Below are 26896 nucleotides of genomic sequence, written 5' to 3'. Positions count from 1 at the left end.
ATAAAATATGTCTAACACAGTGTTAGGCTTTCACAAGGCAATTCAGAGAAGCAGATCTTACATTTTAATGCGCATGGAATAGAGTCATAAGTAAATTCAAATGCGTGGTCTGCGGCAACTCTTCACAATACAACAAACAGGCTCATTCTGTTCAGGACAACCCAGGGTATAAAGCCATGTCATCTTGTAACTAGGGCTGTTGCAGTGACCATATTACTGCCACACCAGCAGTCATGACTGCGGTAAAATTCCACTTGTCATGGTAATCTCACTTCATGCACTCTGGACATGCTTTGTTAGTACCCAACTTGCTAACAACCATCAGGTCCTAATATGGCTCTATTGTCCCTCTAACCACTCTGACATCACATCAAACACATATCATCAAAACAGAACGGCTATAGTACTTTTAAAACTCACTTCACTGTGATAATCACATTTGAAGAAAGAAGTTCAACAGCAGGTTGAAACAGTGTGAAACATGGTCGTTCTGGATGTTGTTTCAAATCCTAACAACGAAATGGACAGCACTTTCAAAGGTGATGATTCATTCAAAACACCCATACACACAGAATTGATGAGAATCGCAGAATGATGAACTTACTAAATGACAGAGTTTGACTGTGTAAATATTTTCAGTGGATTTTAATGATTTGTATGAGCCTAAACCCGAAATTATGATTGTGCCTTTTATACAGTACATAGCCTACCGCATATTACGCATGGCAGAAAAACATAAAACAAAACTGATTTAAGATGTCTTTGGTACATAATTGGTCTAGCTTATACTCCAAAACTAAACAAATTCGAGTAATCGCCTCGGAGTGTGGCCTGTATTATACTGGATAGATTTGTAACTTTCTGCTACGCTCCATGAGTCGGGGAGAGAATGTATAGCTCTAGGCGATGCTGTTGGTTCATTGATTGATTGTGCAGTGCGGCTTACAAGTTTGCCTACAATTAGTGAATTTGTATTTGATTTTGAATAGCCTAGTTAAAGGGCATTTAAAAAAATATATATTTTAGTAATTGATTGGGTCAGACATTACCTTTATACATATCTCACCGCCAGGCGTTCCCATCTCCTCCTCGCTCTCCTTTATGACAATCTGGACCCTCTATTCCTGAAACTATCCGCCGCCATTGTCGCAACCCCTATCACCAGCCTGTTCAACCTCTCTTTCATATCGTCTGAGATCCCCAAGGATTGGAAAGCTGCTGCAGTCATCCCCCTCTTCAAAGGGGGCGACACCCTGGACCCAAACTGTTACAGACCAATATCCATCCTGCCCTGCCTATCTAAGGTCTTCGAAAGCCAAGTCAACAAACAGATCACTGACCATCTTGAATCCCACCGTACCTTCTCCGCTGTGCAATCTGGTTTCCGAGCCGGTCACGGGTGTACCTCAGCCACGCTCAAGGTACTAAACGATATCATAACCGCCATCGATAAAAGACAGTACTGTGCAGCCGTCTTCATAGACCTTGCCAAGGCTTTCGACTCTGTCAATCACCGTATTCTTATCGGCAGACTCAGTAGCCTCGGTTTTTCGGATGACTGCCTTGCCTGGTTCACCAATTACTTTGCAGACAGAGTTCAGTGTGTCAAATCGGAGGGCATGCTGTCCGGTCCTCTGGCAGTCTCTATGGGGGTGCCACAGGGTTCAATTCTCGGGCCGACTCTTTTCTCTGTATATATCAATGATGTTTCTCATGCTGCGGGCGATTCCCTGATCCACCTCTACGCAGACGACACCATTCTATATACTTCCGGCCCGTCCTTGGACACTGTGCTATCTAACCTCCAAACGAGCTTCAATGCCATACAGCACTCCTTCCGTGGCCTCCAACTGCTCTTAAACGCTAGTAAAACCAAATGCATGCTTTTCAACCGTTCGCTGCCTGCACCCGCACGCCTGACCAGCATCACCACCCTGGATGGTTCCGACCTTGAATATGTGGACATCTATAAGTACCTAGGTGTCTGGCTAGACTCTAAACTCTCCTTCCAGACCCATATCAAACATCTCCAATCGAAAATCAAATCAAGAGTCGGCTTTCTATTCCGCAACAAAGCCTCCTTCACTCACGCCGCCAAACTCACCCTAGTAAAACTGACTATCCTACCGATCCTCGACTTCGGCGATGTCATCTACAAAATTGCTTCCAACACTCTACTCAGCAAACTGGATGCAGTTTATCACAGTGCCATCCGTTTTGTCACTAAAGCACCTTATACCACCCACCACTGCGACTTGTATGCTCTAGTCGGCTGGCCCTCGCTACATATTCGTCGCCAGATCCACTGGCTCCAGGTCATCTACAAGTCCATGCTAGGTAAAGCTCCGCCTTATCTCAGTTCACTGGTTACGATGGCAACACCCATCCGTAGCACGCGCTCCAGCAGGTGTATCTCACTGATCATCCCTAAAGCCAACACCTCATTTGGCCGCCTTTCGTTCCAGTTCTCTGCTGCCTGTGATTGGAACGAATTGCAAAAATCGCTGAAGTTGGAGACTTTTATCTCCCTCACCAACTTCAAACATCTGCTATCTGAGCAGCTAACCGATCGCTGCAGCTGTACATAGTCTATTGGTAAATAGCCCACCCATTTTCACCTACCTCATCCCCATACTGTTTTTATTTATTTATTTTTCTGCTCTTTTGCACACCAATATCTCTATCTCTACCTTTACATAACCATCTGATCATTTATCACGCCAGTGTTAATCTGCATAATTGTAATTATTTGCCTACCTTCTCATGCCTTTTGCACACAATGTATATATAGACTCCCCTTTTTTCTACTGTGTTATTGACTTGTTAATTGTTTACTCCATGTGTAACTCTGTGTTGTCTGTTCACACTGCTATGCCTTATCTTGGCCAGGTCGCAGTTGCAAATGAGAACTTGTTCTCAACTAGCCTACCTGGTTAAATAAAGGTGAAATAAATAAAACAAATAAAAAAATTCCTGTCTCGAGCGCGCAGACGGGCTGTCAACAGTTTAGTGAAATATGTTTCACTAACGATGTTCCCGAACAGATTTCAATTGGTTTCCCAAATTAAATCAGGAACAAGGTTGATGGCCTCCATTCGCTATTCGAGTGCCAACAGATGAAATTTAGATTTTTCCTCGGCCACTGTTGATAATGGGCCATTCTAAATCGACATTTTACATATTAGTAAAGACTAGATTAATTTGAGAATAGTCTGATGGGAGAAAATCTCAATTGATGAGAGAACAGCTGTGCAGCCTGAGGCAAGGAACAGAGAACGAGCTTGTTTTTCTTTCTACTTTCTCAAATCATCAATATCCTGTAGTCACACCATGCAGCCTATATATGTTTTGCTTTCTAAGGCATTTTAAGGTTTGTATCATTCAAAACTAAAGTTGCCAAATAGCTAAAAAACGAGCAAAAAAGGACCTGTTTCAATTGCTAACTTTTTGTACGCTCAACATAGCCACTTCATATGCGCAGTAATTAGAAAAATATGACTTGGCTAAGTTCAATTATATTCTTCTTACTGTAAAATAAAATAAATGCCACAGGACTTAAGCATATATTGTCAGCTAGACTTAACAAGCCTACAGCCTATGGCATGGAGCATAGCCAGATAACATAGGTCTACAGTAGGCCAACTCATACTCTGTTCTTCTGAAATACATTTTCTTCATATCATAATGTTTATTTAGACCTGACTAAAATAAATAATGGATTTATTGTGATGGTATATATTAAATTGATTTATTATACTTTTTTTTAATGTAGATGTTCCAAAGGCCCGCATCGGCAGCTTGTATGGGCGGAGGCCTGGAGATGCTTAACGTGTTTATGTTAATTAACGGTCAATTACCGTGAGACCTGCAGTCTCTTGCATGACAATAACCGTCTGACAAAATTTCATGACCACAGCCCTCTTAATTTACATTCCCCTCACTCAGACAATAAAAACATTTGCAAAAGTTGCCCAATTAGCCGGATGGAGGGATGCATCTTCTTGTAGTGTGGTGCTCAAGTTCAGAACGTCTGTCAGTCAAAACCCATTCAGCGCTGAGACCCTGAGCTCCAACGTCATGTATAGCATGTTACTGTACAGCCACTTCCTTCCAATTTAAGTGCATTTTCATTGTCAACAGAAAAGCTCCACAGATGCATTTGGAATAAGGAGAGTAACATATTTCATTATTAAATATTCCTGAGTATAATATTGCATCCAGACATACACTGAGTATACCAAACATTACCAACACCTTCCTAATATTGAGTTGCCCCCCCCTCCCTCCCTCCCCTCCCTTTTGCACTCAGAGAGTTGGCTGGATGTCCTTTGGGTGGTAGACCATTCTTGATACACACAGGAAACTGTTGTGCATGAAAAACCCAGCAACGTTGCAGTTCTTGACATAAACCAGTGTGTCAAATCTTGTTTTTCCCATTCACCCTCTGAATGACACACACATCTCAATTGTCTCAAGACTCCTTTAATCCATCTCCTCCCCTTCATCTACACTGACTGAAATGGATTTATCAAGTGATTTCAATAAGGGATCCTAGCTTTATCTGGTCAGTCTATGTAATGGAAAGAGTTCTTAATGTTTTGTACACTCAGTGTGTAAGCCTAAAAAGTATGTTACATATTGTGTGTAGGCTATAATGATGTTCACAAATGCCTATTTCATTACTTCCATTCAACTAATTTTTTTCCCCACAAGAAACGTTTTTAATGAGAAAATGAATATAGTTTATCAAGTTCATGCAGAATTATGTATGTGTGTTTTTCATATGGTGTATTTTAAACTTGTTTATGTTTAATAAACACAGAAATGGGACTTTTCATTCTAAGACTTTCATTGAGACTCTCTTTAGTATACAGTTGTGGCCAAAAGTTTTGAGAATGACACAAATATTAATTTTCACAAAGTCTGCTGCCTCAGTTTGTATGATGGCAATTTGCATATACTCCAGAATGTTATGAAGAGTGATCAGCTGAATTGCAATTAATTGCAACGTCACTCTTTGCCATGCAAATGAACTGAATCCCCCAAAAACATTTCCACTGCATTTCAGCCCTGCCACAAAAGCACCAGCTGACGACATGTCAGTGATTCTCTCGTTAACACAGGTGTGAGTGTTGACGAGGACAAGGCTGGAGATCACTCTGTCATGCTGATTCAGTTTGAATAACAGACTGGAAGCTTCAAAAGGAGGGTGGTGCTTGGAATCATTGTTCTTCCTCTGTCAATCATGGTTACCTGCAAGGAAACCCGTGCCGTCATCGTTACTTTGCACAAAAAGGGCTTCGAAGGGGAAAATATATTGTTGCTAGTAAGATTGCACCAGAATCAACCATTTATAGGATCATCAAGGAGAGTGGTTCAATTGTTATGAAGAAGGCTTCAGGGCGCTTAAAAAAGTCCAGCAAGAGCCAGAACCGTCTCCTAAAGTTGATTCAGCTGCGGGATCGGGGCACCACCAGTACAGAGCTTGCTCGGGAATGGCAGCAGGCAGGTGTGAGTGCATCTGCATGCACAGTGAGGCGAAGACCTTTGGAGGATGGCCTGGTGTCAAGAAGGGCAGCAAAGAAGCCAATTCTCTCCAGGAAAAACATCAGGGACAGACGGATATTTTGCAAAACGTACAGGGATTGGACTGCTGAGGACTGGGGTAAAGTCATTTTCTCTGATGAATCCCCTTTCTGATTGTTTGGAGCATCCGGAAAAAGGTGAGCGCTACCATCAGTGTCATGCCAACAGTAAAGCATCCTGAGACCATTCATGTGTGGGGTTACTTCTCAGCCAAGGGAGTGGGCTCACTCACAATTCTGCCTAAGAACACAGCATGGTACCAACACATCCTCCGAGAGCATCTTCTTCCAACCATCCAGGAACAGTTTGGTGACGAACAATGCCTTTTCCAGCATTATGGAGCACCTTGCCATAAGGCAAAAGTGATAACTAAGTGGCTCGGGGAACAAAACATAGATATTTTGGGTCCATGGCCAGGAAACTCCCCAGACCTTAATCCAATTGAGAACTTGTGGTCAATCCTCAAGAGGCGGGTGGACAAACAAAAATCCACAAATTCAAAGCATTGATTATGCAAGAATGGGCTGCCATCAGTCAGGATGTGGCCCAGAAGTTAATTGACAGCATGCCAGGGTGGATTGCAGAGGTCTTGAAAAAGAAGGGTCAACACTACAAATATTGACTCTTTGCATCAACTTCATGTAAAACTTCAATAAAAGCCTTTGACACTTATGAAATGCTTGTAATTATACTTCAGTATTCCATAGTACATCTGACAAAAATATCTAAAGACACTGAAGCAGCAAACTCTGTGGAAATTAATATTTGTGTAACTCTCATCTGATCTCACCCTATTCTGCATACATCTGACTACACTTTATACCCAAAATACACTTACTAAATATACCTACACTAACATACCTATTGTATACCTCAAAATAGTTTAGTCAGATTTATCTAATGACGACTTATCATAGCCAACTTATTCTTTACCAACAACATAGGTCTACCATGATGATAATAATGCAATTTAAAATCAAAAGGACCATACAAAACAGGACAGATAGTTTAGGTTGGGCGAACACAGGGGAACTAGGAAGGCACAAAAGGGGATGGGGTGACAGAGTCAATCATAGACGCTAGGCTATATGATAGGTGTAACAGTGAAGCTATTCTGCAACTACAGTACAGGACTCGAACGTAGTGGGGATGGGTAAACACTCCATGTTGAAAGTGTGTTTATTATTTGTGTGTACGTACCTGAGGGAGTGTATGTCTGTGTAATCTGTATCACCTGTCTCCTCCAGGAGGAGGAGGGTCCAGAGGTGCTGCTGGTGAAGGAGGAGGGGTGTGAGGAGGATCTGGGGAACCCTGAGGGGACCATGGTCATGGAGGACAACCACACTACACCTCCTCCTGAACCCACAGAGGAACCAGCTGAGCAGAACAGGACCACACACAGTCTCACTGAGGTGAGACTTTGAATTATCAAACCATTAGAGTGTCAAGCAATCAAATCAACTAACATGTTTGCATAGTACTCATAGCAATCCCTCATTGCCCAATCAGAAGCTGCTCCATTGCAGGGTGCTCATATCAGATTTCTTGATCCAACATCCTCTCACTCTGTATCTCTTACAGTCAGTAGACATGGAGGATGGGAAGCCTGATCTGCTGCTTGTCAAAGAGGAGACAATAGAAGACGAACCAGAGAGCATTGATCTGCTGAGTGGACTAAAGATGGGGGAGCAAGGTAAGGGAGAAATACATATAGCCTACATACAGTAATAGATCTTCAATGGGAATACTGATACGCCTGGCTATTTATTTTCATTCATAAAATTAAATATTTACTTCACCAAGTAATTGACTCAACTAAATGTGTAGAGTTTCCTCTGACATGTTTGTAAAGTCTATTTTGTAACCCCTTCCTGCAGGTGGTTGGCTGGAGGCTAACAGAGGAGACTGGACAGCCATCTTGGATTCCCAGACAGGTGCATCCAAGGGCTCAGGGGATGACATCACTGTGCAGTCCAGGACCAGAGGCGACATAGTGGAGGTCAGTGGATGGAACAGCATCCTCAACTCTGGGCTGGGGTACAACACTGTTAACCACAGACAGAAACAGACATCTGAACTTAGTCTCCATGACAACAGACTGGCTGAGACCTGGGCGAGGTGTAGACTTGGTCTCCGGGGACGGGGAGGTGTCAGTTTGTGGCGGAAGAGAATAGAAACGGACTCGGCTAGCGATGCTCTGTCCTGCTCCTATAGTTGTGATTCAGAGAGACTGATGGGGCCTCAGGTTAACCCCCTAGCAGGTGCTGCCTTCAGCCTGCCTTCTATAGGATCTATCAACTGGGACATGGACCCTGCGACAACACAGACTCTCCCTGGCCTTCATCCTCCTCACAATCTCCTAATGTTAAACCAGACCTCAGACAATGCCAGTGCCTCAACACTAAATGGCTACACAAGCCCATTGACAAATGACAGTAGTGGAGATGGAATCTGTAAAGGTGGCTGCGCCAAAGAGAAGAGCTTCCCGTGTTCGTTCTGTGAGAAAGCCTTCAGTTTCCCCAAACAGGTGGAGATTCACCAGAGGGTGCACACGGGGGAGAAACCATTCCTCTGCCACCTATGCCGGGTCAGTTTCTCCCACTCGTCCAGCCTGAAGAGGCACCAGAGGGTCCACACTGGGGTGAAACCCTTCAGCTGTACCCAGTGTCACATGCGCTTCGCCCAGGCTGGTGACCTGAAAAGGCACCAGAGGGTCCACACAGGGGAGAAACCATACGGCTGTACTCAGTGTGAGAAGAGGTTCTCACACCAGCACAAGCTGAAGATGCACATCAAGATCCACACGGGAGAGAGGCCATTCACCTGTACGCACTGCGGGAAGAGGTTCTCAGAGAAGAGCTACCTCAGGATGCACCAGCAGAAAAACCATTCCACTCTATAACATAGAAAGTAACTATTCCACTCGTTAGACGTTTAGATCAAACCCTGCATTAAACACAGATTCATTTTCATTGTCAACAGAAAATAGCCACAGATGCATTTGGAATATTTCAGTGTTAAATATTTCATGGTAGAATATTGTATCCAGACATTGTGTGCTATATAATCCTACAAAGTCTGCTACATATTGTTTGTGCTGTGTAGGATATATGATGTTCACAAATGCCTATTTCATTACTCCCATTCAACTATTAAATGTTTTTCCCAAGACACTTTTTGATGAGAAAATGAATCAAGTATATCAAGCACATGCCGATTTAATTGAGACGTGAATGTGTGGTTTTCATATGGTGAATTTAAAACTTGTTTAATAAAGACAAAATGGGACTTTTCATTCTAAGACTTTCATTGAGACTCTTTAGTATATATCACATCTGATCTCACACTATTCTGCATAAACCCAACAGTGCTTTATAACCAATATACATTTACCAAATATACCTACACACTAACAAACACCTACTGTACACGTCAAAATAGGTTTGTCTGGTGGTGACTTCACTGATCATAGCTGACTTATTTTTACCCACAACATATTTATGTCGTGGGAATGGGTAAACACTCCATGTCACTCTGTGTCTGTGTGTACACACCCGAGGGAGTGTAAAATGAGAATACCAAACATTAGGAACACCTTCCTAATATTGAGTTGCACCCCCTTTTGCCCTCAGAACTGCCTCAATTTGTCGGGTCATGGACTCGACACGGTGTTGAAAGCGTTCCACAAGGATGTTGACCCGTGTTGACTCCAATGCTTCCCACAGTTATGTCAAGTTGGCTGGATGCCCTTTGGGTGGTGCACCATTCTTGATACACACAGGAAACTGTTGAGCATGAAAAACCCAGAAGCGTTACAGTTCTTGAGATAAACCGGTGTGCCTGGCACATTACTACCATACCCCGTTCATAGGCACATTCACCTTCTGAATGGCACACATGTGCAATCCACTCAAGGCTTAAAAATCATTTTTTAACCTGTCTCATCCCCTTCATCTACACTGATTGAAGTGGATTTAACAAGTGGCATCAATAAGAGATCGTAGTTTTCACCTGGATTCACCTAGTCTGTCTGCCATGGAAAGAGCATGGATTCTTAATATTTTGTAAACTCAGTTGATGTCTGTATCATCTGTCTCTTCCAGGAAGAGGAGGGTCCAGAGGTGCTTCTGGTGAAGGAGGAGGGGTGTGAGGAGGTTCTGGAGAACACTGAGGGGAGAACCAGACAACACCTCCTCCTGAAGCCACAGAGGAACCAGCTGAGCAGCACAGGACCACACACAGTCTCCCTGAGGTGAGCCCACTGTGAACTACTGTCTGTATGGTATTAGGTCAGGGCCTGTATCCACAAACCCTCACAGAGGAGTGCTGATCTAGGATCAGTTTAGCCTTTTAGATCATAGTGAATACGGTTATTTGTAAATATCTTAGATCAACACTCCTGGTCTTAGATGCTTTGTGGATACGGGCCCTGGTCTTGACAAATTTTGTGTTAAGTGTAGAACCATGCCTTAGAATGACCAAACCATCAAAGGCATAGTTCGGGATTCTGGCAATGGATCCCTTTATCCACTTCCCCAGAGTCAGGTGGATACCATTTTTACGTCTCTACATCCAGTATGCAGGAAGTTAGAGGTAATTTCATGAGTCAATGATAACAACACCATATTATGTTACATTACAGCCTTATTCTAAAATGGATTCAATAAATATTTTTCTCATCAATCTACAATCAGTACTCCATAATGACAAAGCAAAAACTGCTTTTTGGAATTTTTTGCAAGTGTATACCTAAGTATTTAGACCTTTGCTAGGAGACCATTGATCATCCTTGAGATGTTTCTACAACTTGATTGGCGTCCACCTGTGGTAAATTCATTGATTGGACATGATTTGGAAAGGCACACATCTGTCTATATAAGGTCCCGCAGTTGACAGTGCATGTCGGAGCAAAAACCAAGCAATGAGGTTGAAGGAATTGTCCGTAGAGCTCCGAGACAGGATTTTGTCGAGGCACAGATCTGGGCAAGGGTACCAAAACATTTCTGCAGCATTGAAGGTCCTCAAGAACACAGTGGCCTCCACCATCATTTTTAAATGGAATAAGTTTGGAACCCCCAAGACTCTTCCTAGAGCTGGCCACCCCGCCAAACTGAACAATTGGGCCTTGGTCAGGGAGGTGAAGAAGAACCCAATGGTCAAGAACCTTCCAGAAGGACAACCATCTCTGCAGCACTCCACCAAACAGGTCTTTATGGTAGAGTGGCCAGACGAATGCTTACTCCTCAGTTAAAGGCAGGACAGCATGCTTAGAGTTTGCCAAAAGGCCCCTAAAGGACTCTCTGACCATGAGAAACAAGATTCTCTGGTCTGATGAAACCAAGATTGAACTCTTTGGCCTGAACTTACAGCCATATTCTAAAATAACCGCCATAAAATAAGTAATTTTTTGGGGTGTGGAACGAACAGCTGACTTTAGACGGAATTAGGAATTTTCTAATCTGACTTCTCTGTGGCCGTGTATGGAAATTGTCTTTCTGCGCCGGGTGTCAGTTAAACTACAATACCAAAGAAATTCATATCTTGCAATAAACTACTTTAACCTCAAGAGAAGACAGGTTAAATGTAAAAAATAAAAAGCATAATGTTCTCGTACTTTAACAGTCCTGATCAGATAGGTCTAGACAATATCCAAAGCAACTAACAATACACTGAATTCATATATTTTCAATAATTTACAACACAATACCACAACAATGTTTTTCAATCTGGGAGGTCAAGTCAATAAAGTATTCGATAATTTGTGTATTTTGGATGCCATTAAAATGTACCAGAAGCCGCCAGAAGAGGGCTAGTTTTCCAAAAAGTTCTTAACCCGGGGGATCCTGGCTGGCTACTCCATGTGCTTGTGGAAAACACTAAGCCCTACCATGGACGTCCGGTGTCGGTCGGTGCTCAGTGAGTGAGGATACTTGTTACAGTAAATGGAACGAGGGTAGGTGGTCCATGTCATGGGAGGTATCGGGAGAGGTGACATTCACTGGAGACAGAGAGAGAGGCAGTGTGAGGCGTTGTCCAGATTGTTTTTGCAGTCTTGCTCTAACCACCAGACAACAGAAAGGTGAGCTGAACATGACAGTATGCAAGTGGAAGGGAGGACAGTAGCAGGTGACCCAACTGTGGTTTGTGACTACTACGATTTCCCATTGTAGCCAATTCAATGGCAGTAATTCCGTTACCAATTTGGTAACAGAATTGCGAGTTTCAATCCCTTGATATCAGAAAAAATAACTAATTGGTACAATAAGTCTACTTTTACATGTTACTTATGACCTGTTATTATGCTTCCTCCTCATGAGTGTAAACTGTGTAACAAGAGTTTCTAAGTAACCTTATCAGACATAGGAGTGTTCACAACGGGGAGAAATCGTATCAGTGTGGTACACAGGGGATATCTGGGAACTATTCTTTAGCTGACATATTATGACTATCATGTGAAATGTCTTGGGGTAAGAAGGTAATTCATCCCCCTTGGCGTTTTTCCTATTTTGTTGCATTACAACCTATAATTTAAATAGATTATTATTTGGATTTCATGTAATGTACATACACAAAATTGTCCAAATTGATGAAGTGAAAAAAATAACTTGTTAAAAAAAAACATTATAACGGAAAAATGGTGCGTGCATATGTATTTAACCCCTTTGCTATGAAGCCCCTAAATAAGATCTGGTGCAACCAATTACCTTCAGAAGTCACATAATTAGTTAAATAAAGTCCACCTGTGCGCAATCTAAGTGTCACATGATCTGAGTATATATATATATACGCCCCAGAGTCTGCAACGCCACTAAGCAAGCAGCACCATGAAGACCAAGGAGCTCTCCAAACAGGTCAGGGACAAAATTGTGCAGAAGTACAGATAAGGGATGGGTTAAAAAAAAATGTCCGAAACTTTGAACATCCCGCGAAGCACCGTTAAATCCATTATTAAAAAATGGAAAGAATATGGCACCACAACAAACCTGCCAAGAGAGGGCCACCCACCAAAACTCACAGACCAGGATAGGAAGGCTTTCAACAAAGAGACCAAAGATAACCCTGAAGGAGCTGCAAAGCTCCAGTGGAGATTGGAGTATCTGTCCATAGGACCACTTTAAGCTGTACACTCCACAGAGCTGGGCTTTACGGAAGAGTGGCCAGATAAAAATCCCTTGCTTAAAGAAAAAAATAAGCAAACATGTTTGGTGTTCGCCAAAAGGCATGTGGGAGACTCCCCAAACACATGGAAGAAGGTACTCTGGTCAGATGAGACTAAAATGTAGCTTTTTGGCAATCAAGGAAAACGCTATTTTTTCCTTGCAAATAGTTATGCACGCTCAAGTTTGTTTTATTTCTTGTTTGTTTCACAATAAAACATATTTTGTATCTTCAAAGTGGTAGGCATGTTGTGTCAATCAAATGATACAAATATTTTAATTCCAGATTGTAAGGCAACAAAATAGGAACAATGCCAAGGGGGGGGTGAATACTTTCGCAAGCCACTGTGTCACTCAACAACCCCTTTGTTAACTTTTCATTTGAAACGGGCTTGTGTAAATATGTTTTTAGAGAAACTAAACCTAGGCTAGAACAAGGTCAGTTGAATATTTAACATACTGAGGTGATGTACACTGGAAAAAAATATAAACGCAATATATAAAGTGTTGATCCCAGGAAATTGTCCATACGCACAAAAAGCTTATTTCTCTAAAATGTGTTTAAAATGAACAAGATAAAACAAACATTCAGATAGGATGATGGGGACAATTTCAGTGAAAAATATAAGAGGGCAACAGTACTTGTGCAGTTTCAGAATGATAACTTCCAAAATAAGTATGCTACATGACATTTATCATGAAGTCACCCAGGTGTCCCACACAAGTAGCCCAAATGTACCCAAGTGGCCAAATTGGTGAAGGTATACATTTTGAAACAAATAACTATATACAAAATACCAAAATGGTATTCTAACACACCCACCCCCCCCCCCCCCCAAAAAAATGGAGAAAAAATAAAAAATAATGGAAAAAATAATAATTATCGATTAACCTGCGGGATTGTCGGAGACCAGCCATCCAGACAGCTGATGAAACCGAAGAATTTCTGCACAAACTGTCAGAAACGGTCTCAGGGAAGCTCAGCTGCGTGCTCGTCGTGCTCACCAGGGTCTTGACCTGATTGCAGTCTGGCATCGTGACCGACTTAAGTGGGAAAATGCACACCTTCGATGGCCGCTGTCATGCTGGAAAAGTGTACTCTTCACGGATGAATCAAGGTTCAACTGTACCGGCCAGATGGCAAACAGTGTGTATGGCGTCGTGTGGGCGAATGGTTTGCTGATGTGATGAGATCCTGAGGCCCGCCATCACCTCATGTTTCAGTATAATGTAATGACCCCATGTCGCAAGGATGGGTACACAATTCCCGGAAGCTGAAAATGTCCCAGTTCTTCCATGGCCTGCATACTCACCATACATGTCACCCAATGGAGCATGTTTGGGATGCTCTGGATCGACACGTGCGACAGCGTGTTTCAGTTCCCGCCAATATCCAGCAACATCGCACAGCCATTGAAGAGGAGTGGGACAACATTCCACAGGTCATAATCAACAGCCTGATCAACTCTATGGGAAGGAGATGTGTTGCGCTGCATGAGGCAAATGGTGGTCACGCCAGATACTGACTGGTTTTCTGAACCAGCCCCTACTTTGTTTTAAAAGGTATCTGTGACCAATATATGCATCTGTAATCCCAGTCATGTGCAAACCATATATTAGGGCCTAATTTATTTATGTCAATTGACTGATTTCCTTATATGAACTGTAAATCATATTTTTGTTCAGTGTAGCTGGAATAAAGTAATTATATTATTTTCTACTCTATTCTTGCTAACACACCGTTCTTTCTAAACAAGTCTGGTCTGAGCTTGAAAGATGGTCATCATAGGAGATTTGATGTGTAATGTAATAAGCAGGTCTGCCTTTCAAAAGGACAGCGTGCATGCCTTTTTTTCATTCAACCACACCCTTTGAGCTATGACATCATGTCGCCAACCAATAAGATCCTTTCTATTAAGTAAAGCAGAGGCCAAGAGATTAGTGTTGTTTTTAATGCTTTAAACACTAACAGCGATCCTTGAAGCACCATCTCTGAAACCATTAACACTCGTAGCCAATGCATTAACCAAGTGTACCAAACTGAATGCACGTTCTCTGCTTTACACTCAGTTTGCAATTTAATAACATACTTCTAGCAAAACTGTAAACATTGGTCTCTACATTGCTACACAATTTCGCCAATTGTCTTTCCACATGTGAAAACACTTTTAGATAATGAGTTCACTTACAAATCAGAGTTTGAGCACTATAAATAGGCCACAGGTAAACATTTGGTTTGGACAACAATGTTGTCAACCATGGGATGAGCATGAGGGAGACTGGGCAACGGGTTCAACCAAATCTGAGCCACTATACTGTTGCAGGTATCATCTGGATATTTCGAAATTAGACTAAGTGCTGTAGTCTTACTGGTACAGTAATATGTACTGTACTTTCATAATGATAAGGATCTATCACTAAAACCATTCAAATGTTTTTACAGAACTGCAAGAAAACCAGTATCTGGTGGAAGAGGTCGACTGTTCACCCCAGAGCAGGAGACCCACATTGTAAATATGGTCATTGCAAATAACTGCATCAGACTCAGAGAACTGCAGGACCACATAATGGTAGATAACACCGTATTCCAAAACGTCAACCGAGTGAGTCTCTCTGCACTGTCTCGTCTACTGAAACGCAATAGAATTAGGATGAAGCAGCTGTACAGAGTCCCTTTCGAAAGAAATGCAGACCGTGTAAAACAACAGAGATCTGAATATGTGCAGGTAAGCTAAACTATCCTATCATTGGTACTGGATCTGGAAGTATATGGTCTACATCATATTGTCTTACATCCCTGTCTTTTCCTACTGTGCTACATTGTCTTGTCTCTTTCAGAGCGTCATGGAGCTAGAAGCAGATGCAGTGCATTATGAGCTAATATATGTGGACGAGGCAGGTTTCAACCTTGCAAAAACAAGGAGCCGCGGCAGAAATATCATTGGACACCGTGCCATCATCAACGTCCCGGGACAACGTGGTGGCAACATAACAATGTGTGCGGCTATTAGTCAAAACGGCGTCCTTCACCATCATGCAATCCTAGGCCCATACAACACTGCACACATTATCACATTTCTGGACACCCTCCACAACAGATTAATCCCTGATGACCAGGGGCCAGAGCATCCCAGGTACGTTATCATCTGGGACAATGTTAGTTTCCACCGGGCTGCTGTGGTCCGCAATTGGTTCACAGATCACCCACTTTTCATCTCACTCAATCTCCCCCCATACTCTCCGTTCTTGAGTCCTATTGAAGAATTCTTCTCTGCATGGCGTTGGAAGGTGTACGATCGCCAGCCCCACCAACGCATACCCCTTCTACAGGCAATGGAGGAGGCTTGTGGAGACATCGATCAGGGGTCATGCCATGCCTGGATACGGGACTCCAGGCGATACTTTCCACGCTGCCTAGCTCAAGACAACATCGCATGTGATGTGGATGAAGTCTTATGGCCAGACCCACAAAGGCGGCGAGATTTACCCTAATTTTCTTCTGTTCTTTTTTTTTCTTCTTGCACCAATGTTTTTGTTTTCTTCTACTGCGCTTGTTGTTTGAGGAGTGTTAGAACATTGAGGGGTAAAAAAAAAAACTTTTCCCCCTTATTTGTATTGATAGTGTGTTATGTTCGGAATACACATCCATAGTTTACACATTTGGATACCTGTGTTTACTACCTGTATGACAAAACTTTATTGCAAACTGCTATGCCCTGCACACAGAAAAAGTAAAAGCCACAAGTGTTTTTCCATTTGTACTATCAGTGCGTAGTTGGTGCTTATTCAAATGATGGGCTGTGTGTACTGAATTGACGCAAAAACACTTTTTTAAAAGAGTGAAGGGTTTTGCAAGAATTGTATGTTTTGGTGGCTAGTGTGTAGAGTTTTGCTAAAAAATAGCCTATAGTTTCAAAGATAGTGCCTAAGCAATCAGAAAAAAACTGTAATGGTAAGAGTTGTGGAACAGGGAGGGAAAGGGAAGACACCTGTATAAGATCCAGGAAAAGGTGGGGGAGGTCCTCGGGTCAACAGAGAAGGGAGGAAGACGTAATCACAAGACTGAAACTGGGACACACAAGGCTCAACAGCACTTTGAAATTAGGGAAACAATCCGACTGGGAAGTGTGATCAATGCCAGGAGATGGAGACAGTGGAACACATCCTATTTCAGTGACAGCGATATGGGAGGGAACGGGACAGTTTTATTAGTAGGAGTAATGGCATTGAACAGCCTAGTTTAATTTAATTGTTAAGAAAACCTTAAGGTGATATTGTAGTCAATGATGTATTCCGATAGGGAGAATTGTTAAATTGGGTAGGATTCAACTTCAGACCTTATCCATCTCTGGTCCACAGTCCAGTAGGTGGCGGTAATGCATCACTAAATTTGGTTGTCGAACGCGATTTACAAACCACTGAAGAAGTGTTCACAGAAGTGACCAATAATTTTCACTTTAGCGTTTTTGTTGTTATTTAGACGTTTATTAACACACTGGAACTCGAAATATGACTCATTTAACTACACAGCATCACATACTTACCCCAGGTAGTTTTTAATTCGCGTTGGGGACATGACTTGATGGATAGATCTGTTAATAGGTAACTAACGCTAGCTAGCTGCTAACAATGGCTAACTGTATGGTTTTTCACACTCAAATAGCCTCCATCATGGAGGTTCTAGCGAATGCAGCCGTGTCAGAGATCTGTAAACTCGTAGACGACGACTATGCAGTGTGTCGTTTGGAAATAACTCAAAGCCAGAAAGAAAACAGGACATTGCGGAGAAAACTACTAGAACTGAAGGTGGCACGGGAGCGCGCAGAGAGAACAACGCGAGAGCGCGTCCTCGGCAGTCGTCCCAGTAGCGTCAAGATCCTCGATCGATACAGAGGAATGGCAAGAGGTACATTTTTCTGAATGTGGATGCTGCAGGGCCTATCGCCCCGTTCACATCTGCGCACGTGTGACTTCAGATGCGTTAACAACAGGTTAACCAGATTTGGGTCTTGGTCAGTTTTGGGATAGTATACAATAACTCCACTGAATTTACTTAACTAACTTGCAAAAAGACAATCATTTTCTAACCAGATTCTTGATTTACTGCATTTCCTATGTAACAATCAATCCATCTATAAATTGTATATCAAGAAGTTATGCTTAGTGTCACCTTACATCCTTGACAATTCTAGTGCCAAAACTGTCATTAGTGTACAATATAGCATTGACAGTGGCTAACCTAACCACCTCTTTTCCCCCAATCACTTTCTCAGGGGAAGGACATCTCACTGGAGGTCACAGGAGCTTTGTCAAGCCAGCGGGACACAATATATGGAGAGATGACCAACCAATCACTGTTGATGAGGGGAGTGGAACCTCAACCCAGCACATTATTATGATAGAGGTCAGTGGAATAGTGTTACAGTACATTTCAGAAAGGCTCCCCTCAGCTATTCACTTCCTTACATGTACATCGGCATTTATCTGCCTGTGAGACTTCACTATGCCATTGTTATCCTATTCAACTCATGTATCGGTAATAACCTCGTGTCAGGCTGCAGATGCAGAGGCTGTAGGTCCTGGGGTCAAGCAGGAGAGGTCTGAAGGAGAAGAGGACCCACGGCAACGCAGAGACATCCAGACTGGAGCGGCTGGAGAGCCCCCTGTAGCCACGGAGGACCTCGCCACCACCACCCAGCCCAGGAACCGATGCAGCATCACGGAGGTCAGTGGAATGCCGAACGCCGTCCTCAAGTCAGAGACAGACACAGAGACGTTAACTGTAACACAAATGATCTCACACACAGGATCTGACCACAGATCAGACCCAAAGAGACTGAGTCTGGGTAGACTTTGCTGTCCTCCTGCTCCCGGCTCAGAGTACTTATCGGTATTACAACCAGAGCCAGGGGACTGTTTATTCCTATGGAGATAGTTATGCGTTAAACACTGGAGGTGATGATCGGTCTTGTTCTTACACTACAGAGATGGACCCTGGCAACATATCCTTGGGTTTAGAGACACAGACTGTTCGGTCCAGAGGGGACTGGAACCAGTACAGTAGTAGTGTATACTCTGAAGGGTTCCTAGATAAGAAAGGGGAGGGTCTGGTCGTAGATGAAGTGACTGTGAAAGTGGAAGGCGACACTCCTCTGACATAGAATGCAGATGAGACTCCGTTAGGAGAAGGACACTCGCAGGGCAACACCAGTGACTTCTTAGACTACAGGGAAAGCTTAGAGACAACCCACTCCCCTTTACATGCGTTCAGCGGTCCCGACCCAGTGTCCACGTCGATGGGGCCTTCCGATTCACACGGCCGCATCCTTTTTGATCAGGTATTGAACTCAAAAGACAGGACTAGAGCCCAGTCTCAGGGAGGGGGAGCCACATCAGGCACTAGTAAAGAGAAACGGTTCCTCTGCATGTTCTGTAACAAAGGCTTCAGCTGCACCCAGAAGTTGGAGATCCACCAGAGGGTCCACACAGGAGAGAAATCCTTCAGCTGTACCCAGTGTCATATGCACTTCGCCCAGGCTGGCAACCTGAAGAGGCACCAGAGGGTCCACACAGGGGAGAAACCATACAATTGCCCCCACTGTGAAAAGAGGTTCTCCCACCAACACCAACTGAAGATGCACCTGAAGGTCCACACTGGAGAGAGGCCGTTTGCCTGTAATCACTGTGGGAAGAGGTTCTCAGAGAGGAGCTACCTCAGGATACACCAGAAGAAAAAACATTCCACTCAATAACATCGAAAGAAACCATTCCACTCGATAGCTTCTGACATTTCAATCAAACCCTGCATTAAAGCTAGACTCAGCTAGATGATGTACATGCACAAAGTAAACAACAGTAGTGGGTCAATTTGCGCAACTACTAAGAGTGAGGCTTAACTTCTCTGCGGTTTTGGTACCACAGCTACCATGTTGTAGCAACGTGAAGCGAACCCGTGTGCATGCACAGATACTCTGTGTGACTGTGAGAGAGCAGTCTAACATCACGCTCATCAAAATATCTTCGGTTCTGATAGTGGTAACCTCAGTCTTCCTTTAAAAATGCAGGTTCATCTTGATTGTTGTCAGAATAACGGGAATAACAGATTTCTGGGTAGAATATTTTATTCAAGCATTGTGTGATTTATAAAGGCATATATAAGCTTAATGAGTCTCTTACATAGTGTTTGTACTATGTAGGCAATATATTCACAAATGCCTATTTCATTACTTGCATTCAACTACTTAATTTCCCCCCCCCCCCAAGACACTTTTAATGAGAAAATGAGTGCAGTTCATCAAGTCCATGCAGATTTGTAGTTGGGCCGGAGGTATGTGGTGGTTTTCACATGGTGTAATTAAAACGTGTTTATGTTTAATAAACACAAAATGGAACTTTTAATTCTAAGACTTTCATTGAGACTCTCTTTAATATACATCTCACCCTATTCTGCATACACCCAACAGTGCTTTATAACCATTATACACTTACTAAATATACCTACACTAGGGCTGTGACAGTCATGAAATTTTGGATGAAGGTAATTGGCCTGCCACATTTTAAGGCACATTTTCTCCTCTTCTTCACTCCTGACTGCATGTTCTGCCATAGAAATATAATGACTAGAACCGGCGTCCCCATTCAAGTCATTGATGGCATAATACAACATGTTGCTTGTTTCAGCAAGGAGCTACAAAGTTTCATTGCCTTGTTAGGAGTCCATGTTACAGGAAAAATGGACTCAACCGCACAAATGCCTGACCGTCCCATCTTCAGTCCGCTGTTCGTTCCACAATTATATATATACAACAGAAATATAAACGCAATATGTAAAGTGTTTGTTCCATGTTTCATGAGCTGAAATAAAAGATCCCAGATATTTTCCATATCCACAAAAAGCTTTCCCAAATTTTGTGCACAAATTTGTTTGCATCCTTGTTAGTAAGCATTCCTTGAGAACCAATTAAAATCAGATTACCTCCCTCTCGCAAAGACTGCATCATTACCTCTTCATTTGAGTAAGAACATTTCAATATTTTATTAAATCAAATGTTTTTTTTTGTGTTAAATAGTGAAATACCTGTCACGTTATTTAGTAATGACAGAATGCATTTGAAACTTCACAGCACAGTAAAACTTTTGTTTGACAAATACAATTATGATTAAAATATATATAAGAGTGGGAAAAAGGATGCTCATTCATTGATAAGCACAACAAAAATGGCATTAATGCTAAGTAATAAAATGAAGACAGTACTTCTAAAATCCTATTTCACACCATAGCCTGCTGAACTTGCAAGCTTTTTCCTTCATTTTGATTTCGGCACAAATGAAAATGTGGCACTGACCCACCCATGGATTGATGTTTCAGTGTTGTCTCAATGAAGAGTTCGGCGTTCGACTAGCCCTGAGCGATATGCACACACAGATCCAGGCCTGCTAGAGTTAGCAGGCAGGCGGATGAGCAATATCCACCGTTGTAATACTGATGAAGCCTGAGCTGGATTGTGAAACCCTGAGTAGATCTAGCTGGCTTCGTATGATACACCTCTGAGGGAGTGTATGTCTGTGTAATCTGTATCACCTCTCTTCCAGGAGGAGGAGGGTCCAGGGGTGCTGCTGGTGAAGGAGGAGGGGTGTGAGGAGGGTCTGGGGAACACTGAGGGGACCATGGTCATGGAGGGCAACCAGACTACACCGCCTCCTGAACCCACAGAGGAACCAGCTGAGCAGCACAGGACCACACACAGTCTCACTGAGGTGACCCCACTGTGAAATACTGTCTGAATGGTATTAGGTCTGGGCCCGTATCCACAAAGCCTCAGAGCAGGAGTGCCGATCTAGGATTTTTTTTTTTTTAGGACAGTTTTACCTTTTAGATCATAATGAATAAGACGATGTAGACAGCTGGTGACCTGATCCTCGATCAGCACTTCTACTCAGACTTTGTTGGGCCCGTATCCACAAAGCGACTCAGAGTAGAAAATTGGTTGTAAGTGCTGAGAATAGAGACATTTTACTTCTACTCTTATGGGTAAAAATAAAAGCTATGCTTGAAGCCTCTTTAGTCATGAGTCCCACCTAGTTGACAGATATTTAGGAGACCTCATGAGCTTTCCTAACCAGTTAAGAGTTATCAGCTTTCCTAACCAGTTATTTCCTAACCAGAGATATCAGCAGGTGTCTTGATAATAGGAAAATGCAGCGAGTCAGTGGTTCCTGCGCCATAGACAGGCAATTGCTTTAGAGTTGTTCATTTTGTTTGTCGATATTTCTATATGATCAATCAATAAATAATCTAGACCTACATGCAACAGTATCTCTTGCGCCTTTTGACAATGATTTCACGAGGCCTATTTCATATGTTATGATTAATTACCTAGATGTTATTTCAAGTTATCCCTTTGGAGCTTAACATCAAAACTGCTCAAAAATATGACCTATGCCTTTAACGGAGTGAGCACTTGTCATTCACTCGAGTCGGACACTTTTTTGGGCCAAAATGATGATTGAGACGATCAGAGCGCACTTGTATCCCAACTGGAACTTGTCAATATTCCAAAACCAGTGCTTAATTTGAGGAACCGGATCCGGGAACCTCTCCGTTTTGGACTGTTTCGTTCCGGTACCTTGAAGAGGAGTGAGACAACATTCCACAGGCCACAATCAATCAGCAGCCTGATCAACTCTATGCAAAGGAGATGTGTCGCAAAGGTTATTTCTTTAAAATGCCAACATTTTAAGCAATAAATAATAGTAGGCAAAGTGATCGCGTCAGTCGGAAATTCCATTTGACGTACAGCCCCATTCACCGTGGTTGTCTGAAGCGTGCTATAGAGTGCACAGCGGGCGATGCCTCATCACGATTGTGGCAAATGATGGGGAATTACCAATGTCAATAAGCATTATCACAGTCTTTCCTTTGCAGTACCTCAAACTGTCGCGATAACCAGCTGAGAAACTTATGAGTGGATTTTACTCCTGGCTCAGAGTTTGTCTGGGCAGCGTCTTAACCCCACCCTAAAACCTACTCTGAGCTGTTTTTTGTTTTTGTTGTGGTCTTAAAACAGGTTTTAACAGTACTCCTAAGACCTTTTCTGAGATGGTTTGTGGATACGGCCCTGTTCTTGATACATTTTGTCTTAAGTGTGGGACCATGCCTTTCAATTATCAACCCATTAAAGATTGTCAAGTAGTTACATCAACTAACGTGTTTGCATAGTACTCATAGCAATCCCTCATTGCCCAATCAGAAGATGCTCCATAGCAGGGTGCTCATATCAGATTTCTTGATCCAACATCCTCTCACTTTGTATCTCTTACAGTCAGTACACATGGAGGATGGGAAGATTGATCTGCTGATAGTCAAAGAGGAGACAATAGAAGACGGACCAGAGAGCATTGACTTGCTGAGTGGACTAAAGTTGGGGGAGCAAGGTAAGGGAGACATACTCACACAGTTTTTTAGGTACACCATGCCGTTCACGAAAATGGTTTGCTTCTGCAGATAGTGATTCATGTGGCCGTAGCTTGCTATATAAAGCAGGCAGACAGGCACAGAGGCATTCAGTTACTGTTTGATTGAACGTTAGAATGGGCAAAACGAGTAACCTAAGTGACTTTAAGTGTTGTATGATCGTTGGGCCAGGCGCACCGGTTCCAGTATCTCAGAAACGGCCTCCTGGGCTTTTCACGCACAACAGTGTCTAGGGTTTACTGAGACTGTGTGACAAAGAAAAAAACATCCAATCAGTGGTAGTCCTATGGGTGAAAAAAACAGTCAGAATTGTGCAAGCTAACAGGCGGGTCACAGGCGGGTCACATACAAGCAAAGAAAAATGGCGCAGTACAACAGTGCTGTGCTGAACAGCATCTCCGAACGCACAACTCGTCGGTCCTTGTCACGGATAGGCTATTGCAGCAGATGACCACACCGGGTTCCACTCCTATCAGCTAAAAACAAGAAGAAGTGGCTCCAGTGGGCACGTAATCACCAACACTGGACAATTGGAGTGTGAAAAACATTTGCTGGTCCGACGAATCCCGGTTACTGTTGCCTCATGCTGATGGCAGAGTCAGGATTTGGCGTAAGCAGCATGAGTCCAGGGCTCGATACTGCCTGGTGTCATCGGCACAGGCTGGTGGTGTAAGGGTGTGGGGAATGTTTTCCTGGCACGTTAGGTCCCTTGATACCAACTAAGCAACATTTGAATGCCACAGCGTATCTGTCGCTGTTCTGGAGGAAAAAGTGGGCCCAACCTGTACTAGATGGGTGTACCTAATAAAATGTGTATAGCCTACTTTTAAAAAATATTTTTTATTTTATTTAACCTTTATTTAACTAGGCAAGTCAGTGAAGAGCACATTCTTATTTACAATGACTGCCTACTGGGGAACAGTGAGTTAACTGCCTTGTTCAGGGGGATTCGATCGAGCAACCTTTCAGTTACTGGCCCAACGCTCTAACCACTAGGCTACCTACCAAGTACGTGTCTTGACTGCATCAAACCGAGAGAAGCTAGTTGGCTAAAATAGCTAACTAAGTTAGCTAGCTGGGCTAATTGAGTCTGCATGCACTTTTTTCCTGTCCGTCAGTAATAAATAACAACACCTCCATTCAGATGATCAAATAGTAGCCTACCTGTTGGGTCTTGTTCGTTGTAGCATATACAGCAGATCAGAACGACAGATTTTTACATTGTCAGCTCGGGGATTCGATCCAGCAACCTTTCGGTTACTGGCCCAACGCTCTAACCACTAGGAATAGTGGTTAGAGTGTTGGGAATAGAATATATCTTCAATGGAATAGATCTTCAATGGGAATAGTGATGCACCTGGCTGTAATTATTTCTTCATTTTCTTCATTCATAAAATGAAACTTACGTTTACATGCAAAAACACGCATTATAATGTATGAATTTGACCAGGTAATTGACTCAAACTCCATTTGTAGAGTTCTCTGCCATGTTTGTAAAGTCTATTTTCTAAACTCTTCCTGCAGGTGGTTGGCTGGAGGCTAACAGAGGAGACTGGCCAGCCATCTTGGTATCCCAGACGGCTGCATTCAAGGGCCCGGGGGTCGCCATCACCAAGCAGGCCAAGACCAGAGACAACATAGTGGAGGTCAGTGGATGGGACAGCATCCTCAACTCTGGGCTGGTGAACAACACTGTTAACCACAACCAGAAACAGACAGTCGAACACAAAACAACAACCAAACGTAGTCTCCATGACAACAGACTGGCTGAGACCAGAGCGAGGCGTAGATTGGGTCTGCGGGGACGAGGAGCTGTCCCTATGTGGCGGGAGAGAACAGACACAAACTCGGCTAGCGATGCTCCATCATGCTCCTATAGTTGTGATTCAGAGAGACTGATGGGGCCTCAGGTTAACCCCCTAACAGGTGCTGCCTTCAGCCTGCCTTCTATAGGATCTATCAACTGGAACATGGACCCTGCGACAACACAGACACTCTCTGGCCTTCATCCTCCTCACACTCTCCTAATGTTAAACCAGACCTCAGACAATGCCAGTGCCTCAACACTAAATGGCTACACAAGCTCATTGACAAATGACATTATTGGAGATGGAATCTGTGGGAAAGCCTTCAGTTTCCCCAAACAGGTGGAGAGCCACCAGAGGATTCACACGGGGGAGAAACCATTCGGCTGCCAACTGTGCCGGGCCAGTTTCTCACATTCATTCAACTTAAAGAGGCACCAAAGGGTCCACACAGGGGAGAAACCCTTCAGCTGCCCCCAGTGTGAGAAAAGGTTCTCACACCAGCACCAGCTGAAGATGCACCTGAAGGTCCACACGGGAGAGAGGCCATTCGCCTGTACACACTGCGGGAAGAGGTTCTCAGAGAGGAGCTACCTCAGGATACACCAGCAGAAAATGCACACAGCCCATGTATAGAGTATAATGACATGTAATGTAGTACTAGTTAGTTTGTAGTTAATTGTGTTGGCTTTGGATGTAGTAGGGAACTGGGTGAGCTGAGGAAATAATGAGTATGATGAGGCAGAGTAGATGATATGGTGATGGTTGGTGTGATGTCTGTAAAAATGCTTCACTAATGAAAAGTGACAACCTTGTCCTGTTGTTTAATGCTGGTGTTTTATAATGAGACGATAGTGCCTTAATTCAGGTTTACTTGACGTGAAGCAATGTGTGCATTTGTACATATTTAGTTATTTTTAGGTGTTTTTAATGTCTTTTTTAAATCAGGTATTTTGTTTTTAATAACATCAAGTTTTTTTTATTGCAAATGTCTGCCATTTTTAAGCCAAGGATTTGCAGATTGACTTGACAGTTTAACACTTTTTGGCTTTGCTAGCTTTGTTTCCAAAATGCAGCCGGACACAGTACCATCTTTTTTTTAAATTTCACCTGGTTGCCAATTCCAGATATTTTAAGAACATCATTTGAGGAGTCTCCTGAAGCGTGAGAGGAATGGGAGCTAGAGGAATCCACTAGTGCTGAGGGCTCGTAACGAAGGACGACCGGCTACTATTCTGAGCTGAGTGCGGTGAGCTTTCTGGCGAACAGAGCTGCTGGAGCATCACCTAAGTGGCTGCTGCACAGAGGAGAAGTCCAGGCTGACTCAGGCTGGTTCCCAGACTTACCCTCTACAAGATCGTCAGCAAGACTTCGTCACCATCCTCTGTCTAGCTCCCTTCGCTCAAGCAATGAACTGACCCTCTCCGTCTTCGGAGGATGCCGCTTTCAACGACTTGGCCCACTATTGGTTGACCTGTCATGATATATTGCTTGTTTTTTGTCTTCTTTTAGCTCTTGAAGCACGTTGAGATTCTATGAAAAGCGCTATAGAAATGTAATGTTGAACCTTTTCCAAATGATTCTAAAATTAATTTCAGCAAAGCGAGTGTACCATATTTACAGAAAAGTAAATAGTGGGAAGTTATGCTACTTGTCACATGTATTGTTTTGTGCAATAAAAGTACTGTAATTCACATTATGTGAGTGCATGACCATTTCTTTGAAATTAAATACAAAATTGACTGTGCTGATTGACTTGGTTGTTTTTGTATCAAATCAAAATGTATTATCATTGCAGGGACTGAGTTTCCCTTATCTCCGTCTAACCAAAACATTATACTTAATTCTTGAATCAACACAGATGGACATTTTCT

General features: G+C 43.0%; 2 protein-coding genes across 3 annotated transcripts in view; both read left to right on the top strand.

The window, feature by feature from the left end:
• LOC110498541 (uncharacterized) overlaps positions 1-16510 on the top strand; it is a 34627-nt gene extending 18117 nt beyond the window's left edge. The window contains exons 4-9 of one of the 2 annotated variants that reach the window (XM_090210593.1): positions 6834-6998; positions 7168-7279; positions 7464-7585; positions 9690-9838; positions 15187-15469; positions 15582-16510. In XM_090210593.1, coding sequence (XP_090066719.1) covers positions 6834-6998; positions 7168-7279; positions 7464-7585; positions 9690-9838; positions 15187-15469; positions 15582-16235 — 1485 coding nt within the window. In that variant the 3' untranslated portion in view covers positions 16236-16510. Of the gene's footprint in view, positions 1-6833; positions 6999-7167; positions 7280-7463; positions 8882-9689; positions 9839-15186; positions 15470-15581 lie in introns of those variants that run through there. The other variant, XM_021575210.3, reaches the window with a different exon arrangement.
• A 127-nt stretch (positions 16511-16637) lies between these two features.
• LOC110498476 (uncharacterized) lies at positions 16638-26716 on the top strand. Its single transcript, XM_021575110.3, has 6 exons — positions 16638-17649; positions 18017-18147; positions 18298-18468; positions 21336-21500; positions 23066-23177; positions 24742-26716. Exons 1-6 carry the CDS (start codon positions 17373-17375, stop codon positions 25656-25658), a joined length of 1773 nt encoding a protein of 590 aa, XP_021430785.3. The 5' UTR covers positions 16638-17372; the 3' UTR covers positions 25659-26716.
• Positions 26717-26896: the final 180 nt, after the last annotated feature.

This window comes from Oncorhynchus mykiss, chromosome 19 (assembly GCF_057628025.1).
Source record: "Oncorhynchus mykiss isolate SJ-2025 chromosome 19, ASM5762802v1, whole genome shotgun sequence".
NCBI classification, from domain to species: domain Eukaryota; kingdom Metazoa; phylum Chordata; class Actinopteri; order Salmoniformes; family Salmonidae; genus Oncorhynchus; species Oncorhynchus mykiss.
Note: the sequence above shows the minus strand (reverse complement) of the source record. Positions and strands in the feature narration are given on the sequence as shown.

What these genes read in the sequence shown, in the direction of transcription:
- LOC110498476 (XM_021575110.3), top strand. Translation starts at nt 17,373, where the DNA reads ATGGCTAACTGTATGGTTTTTCACACTCAAATAGCCTCCATCATGGAG. An exon ending in AGCACATTATTATGATAGAG is followed by an intron (nt 18,148 to 18,297) that starts GTCAGTGGAATA and finishes ACCTCGTGTCAG; the next exon opens with GCTGCAGATGCAGAGGCTGT. An exon ending in ACTAAAGTTGGGGGAGCAAG is followed by an intron (nt 23,178 to 24,741) that starts GTAAGGGAGACA and finishes CTCTTCCTGCAG; the next exon opens with GTGGTTGGCTGGAGGCTAAC.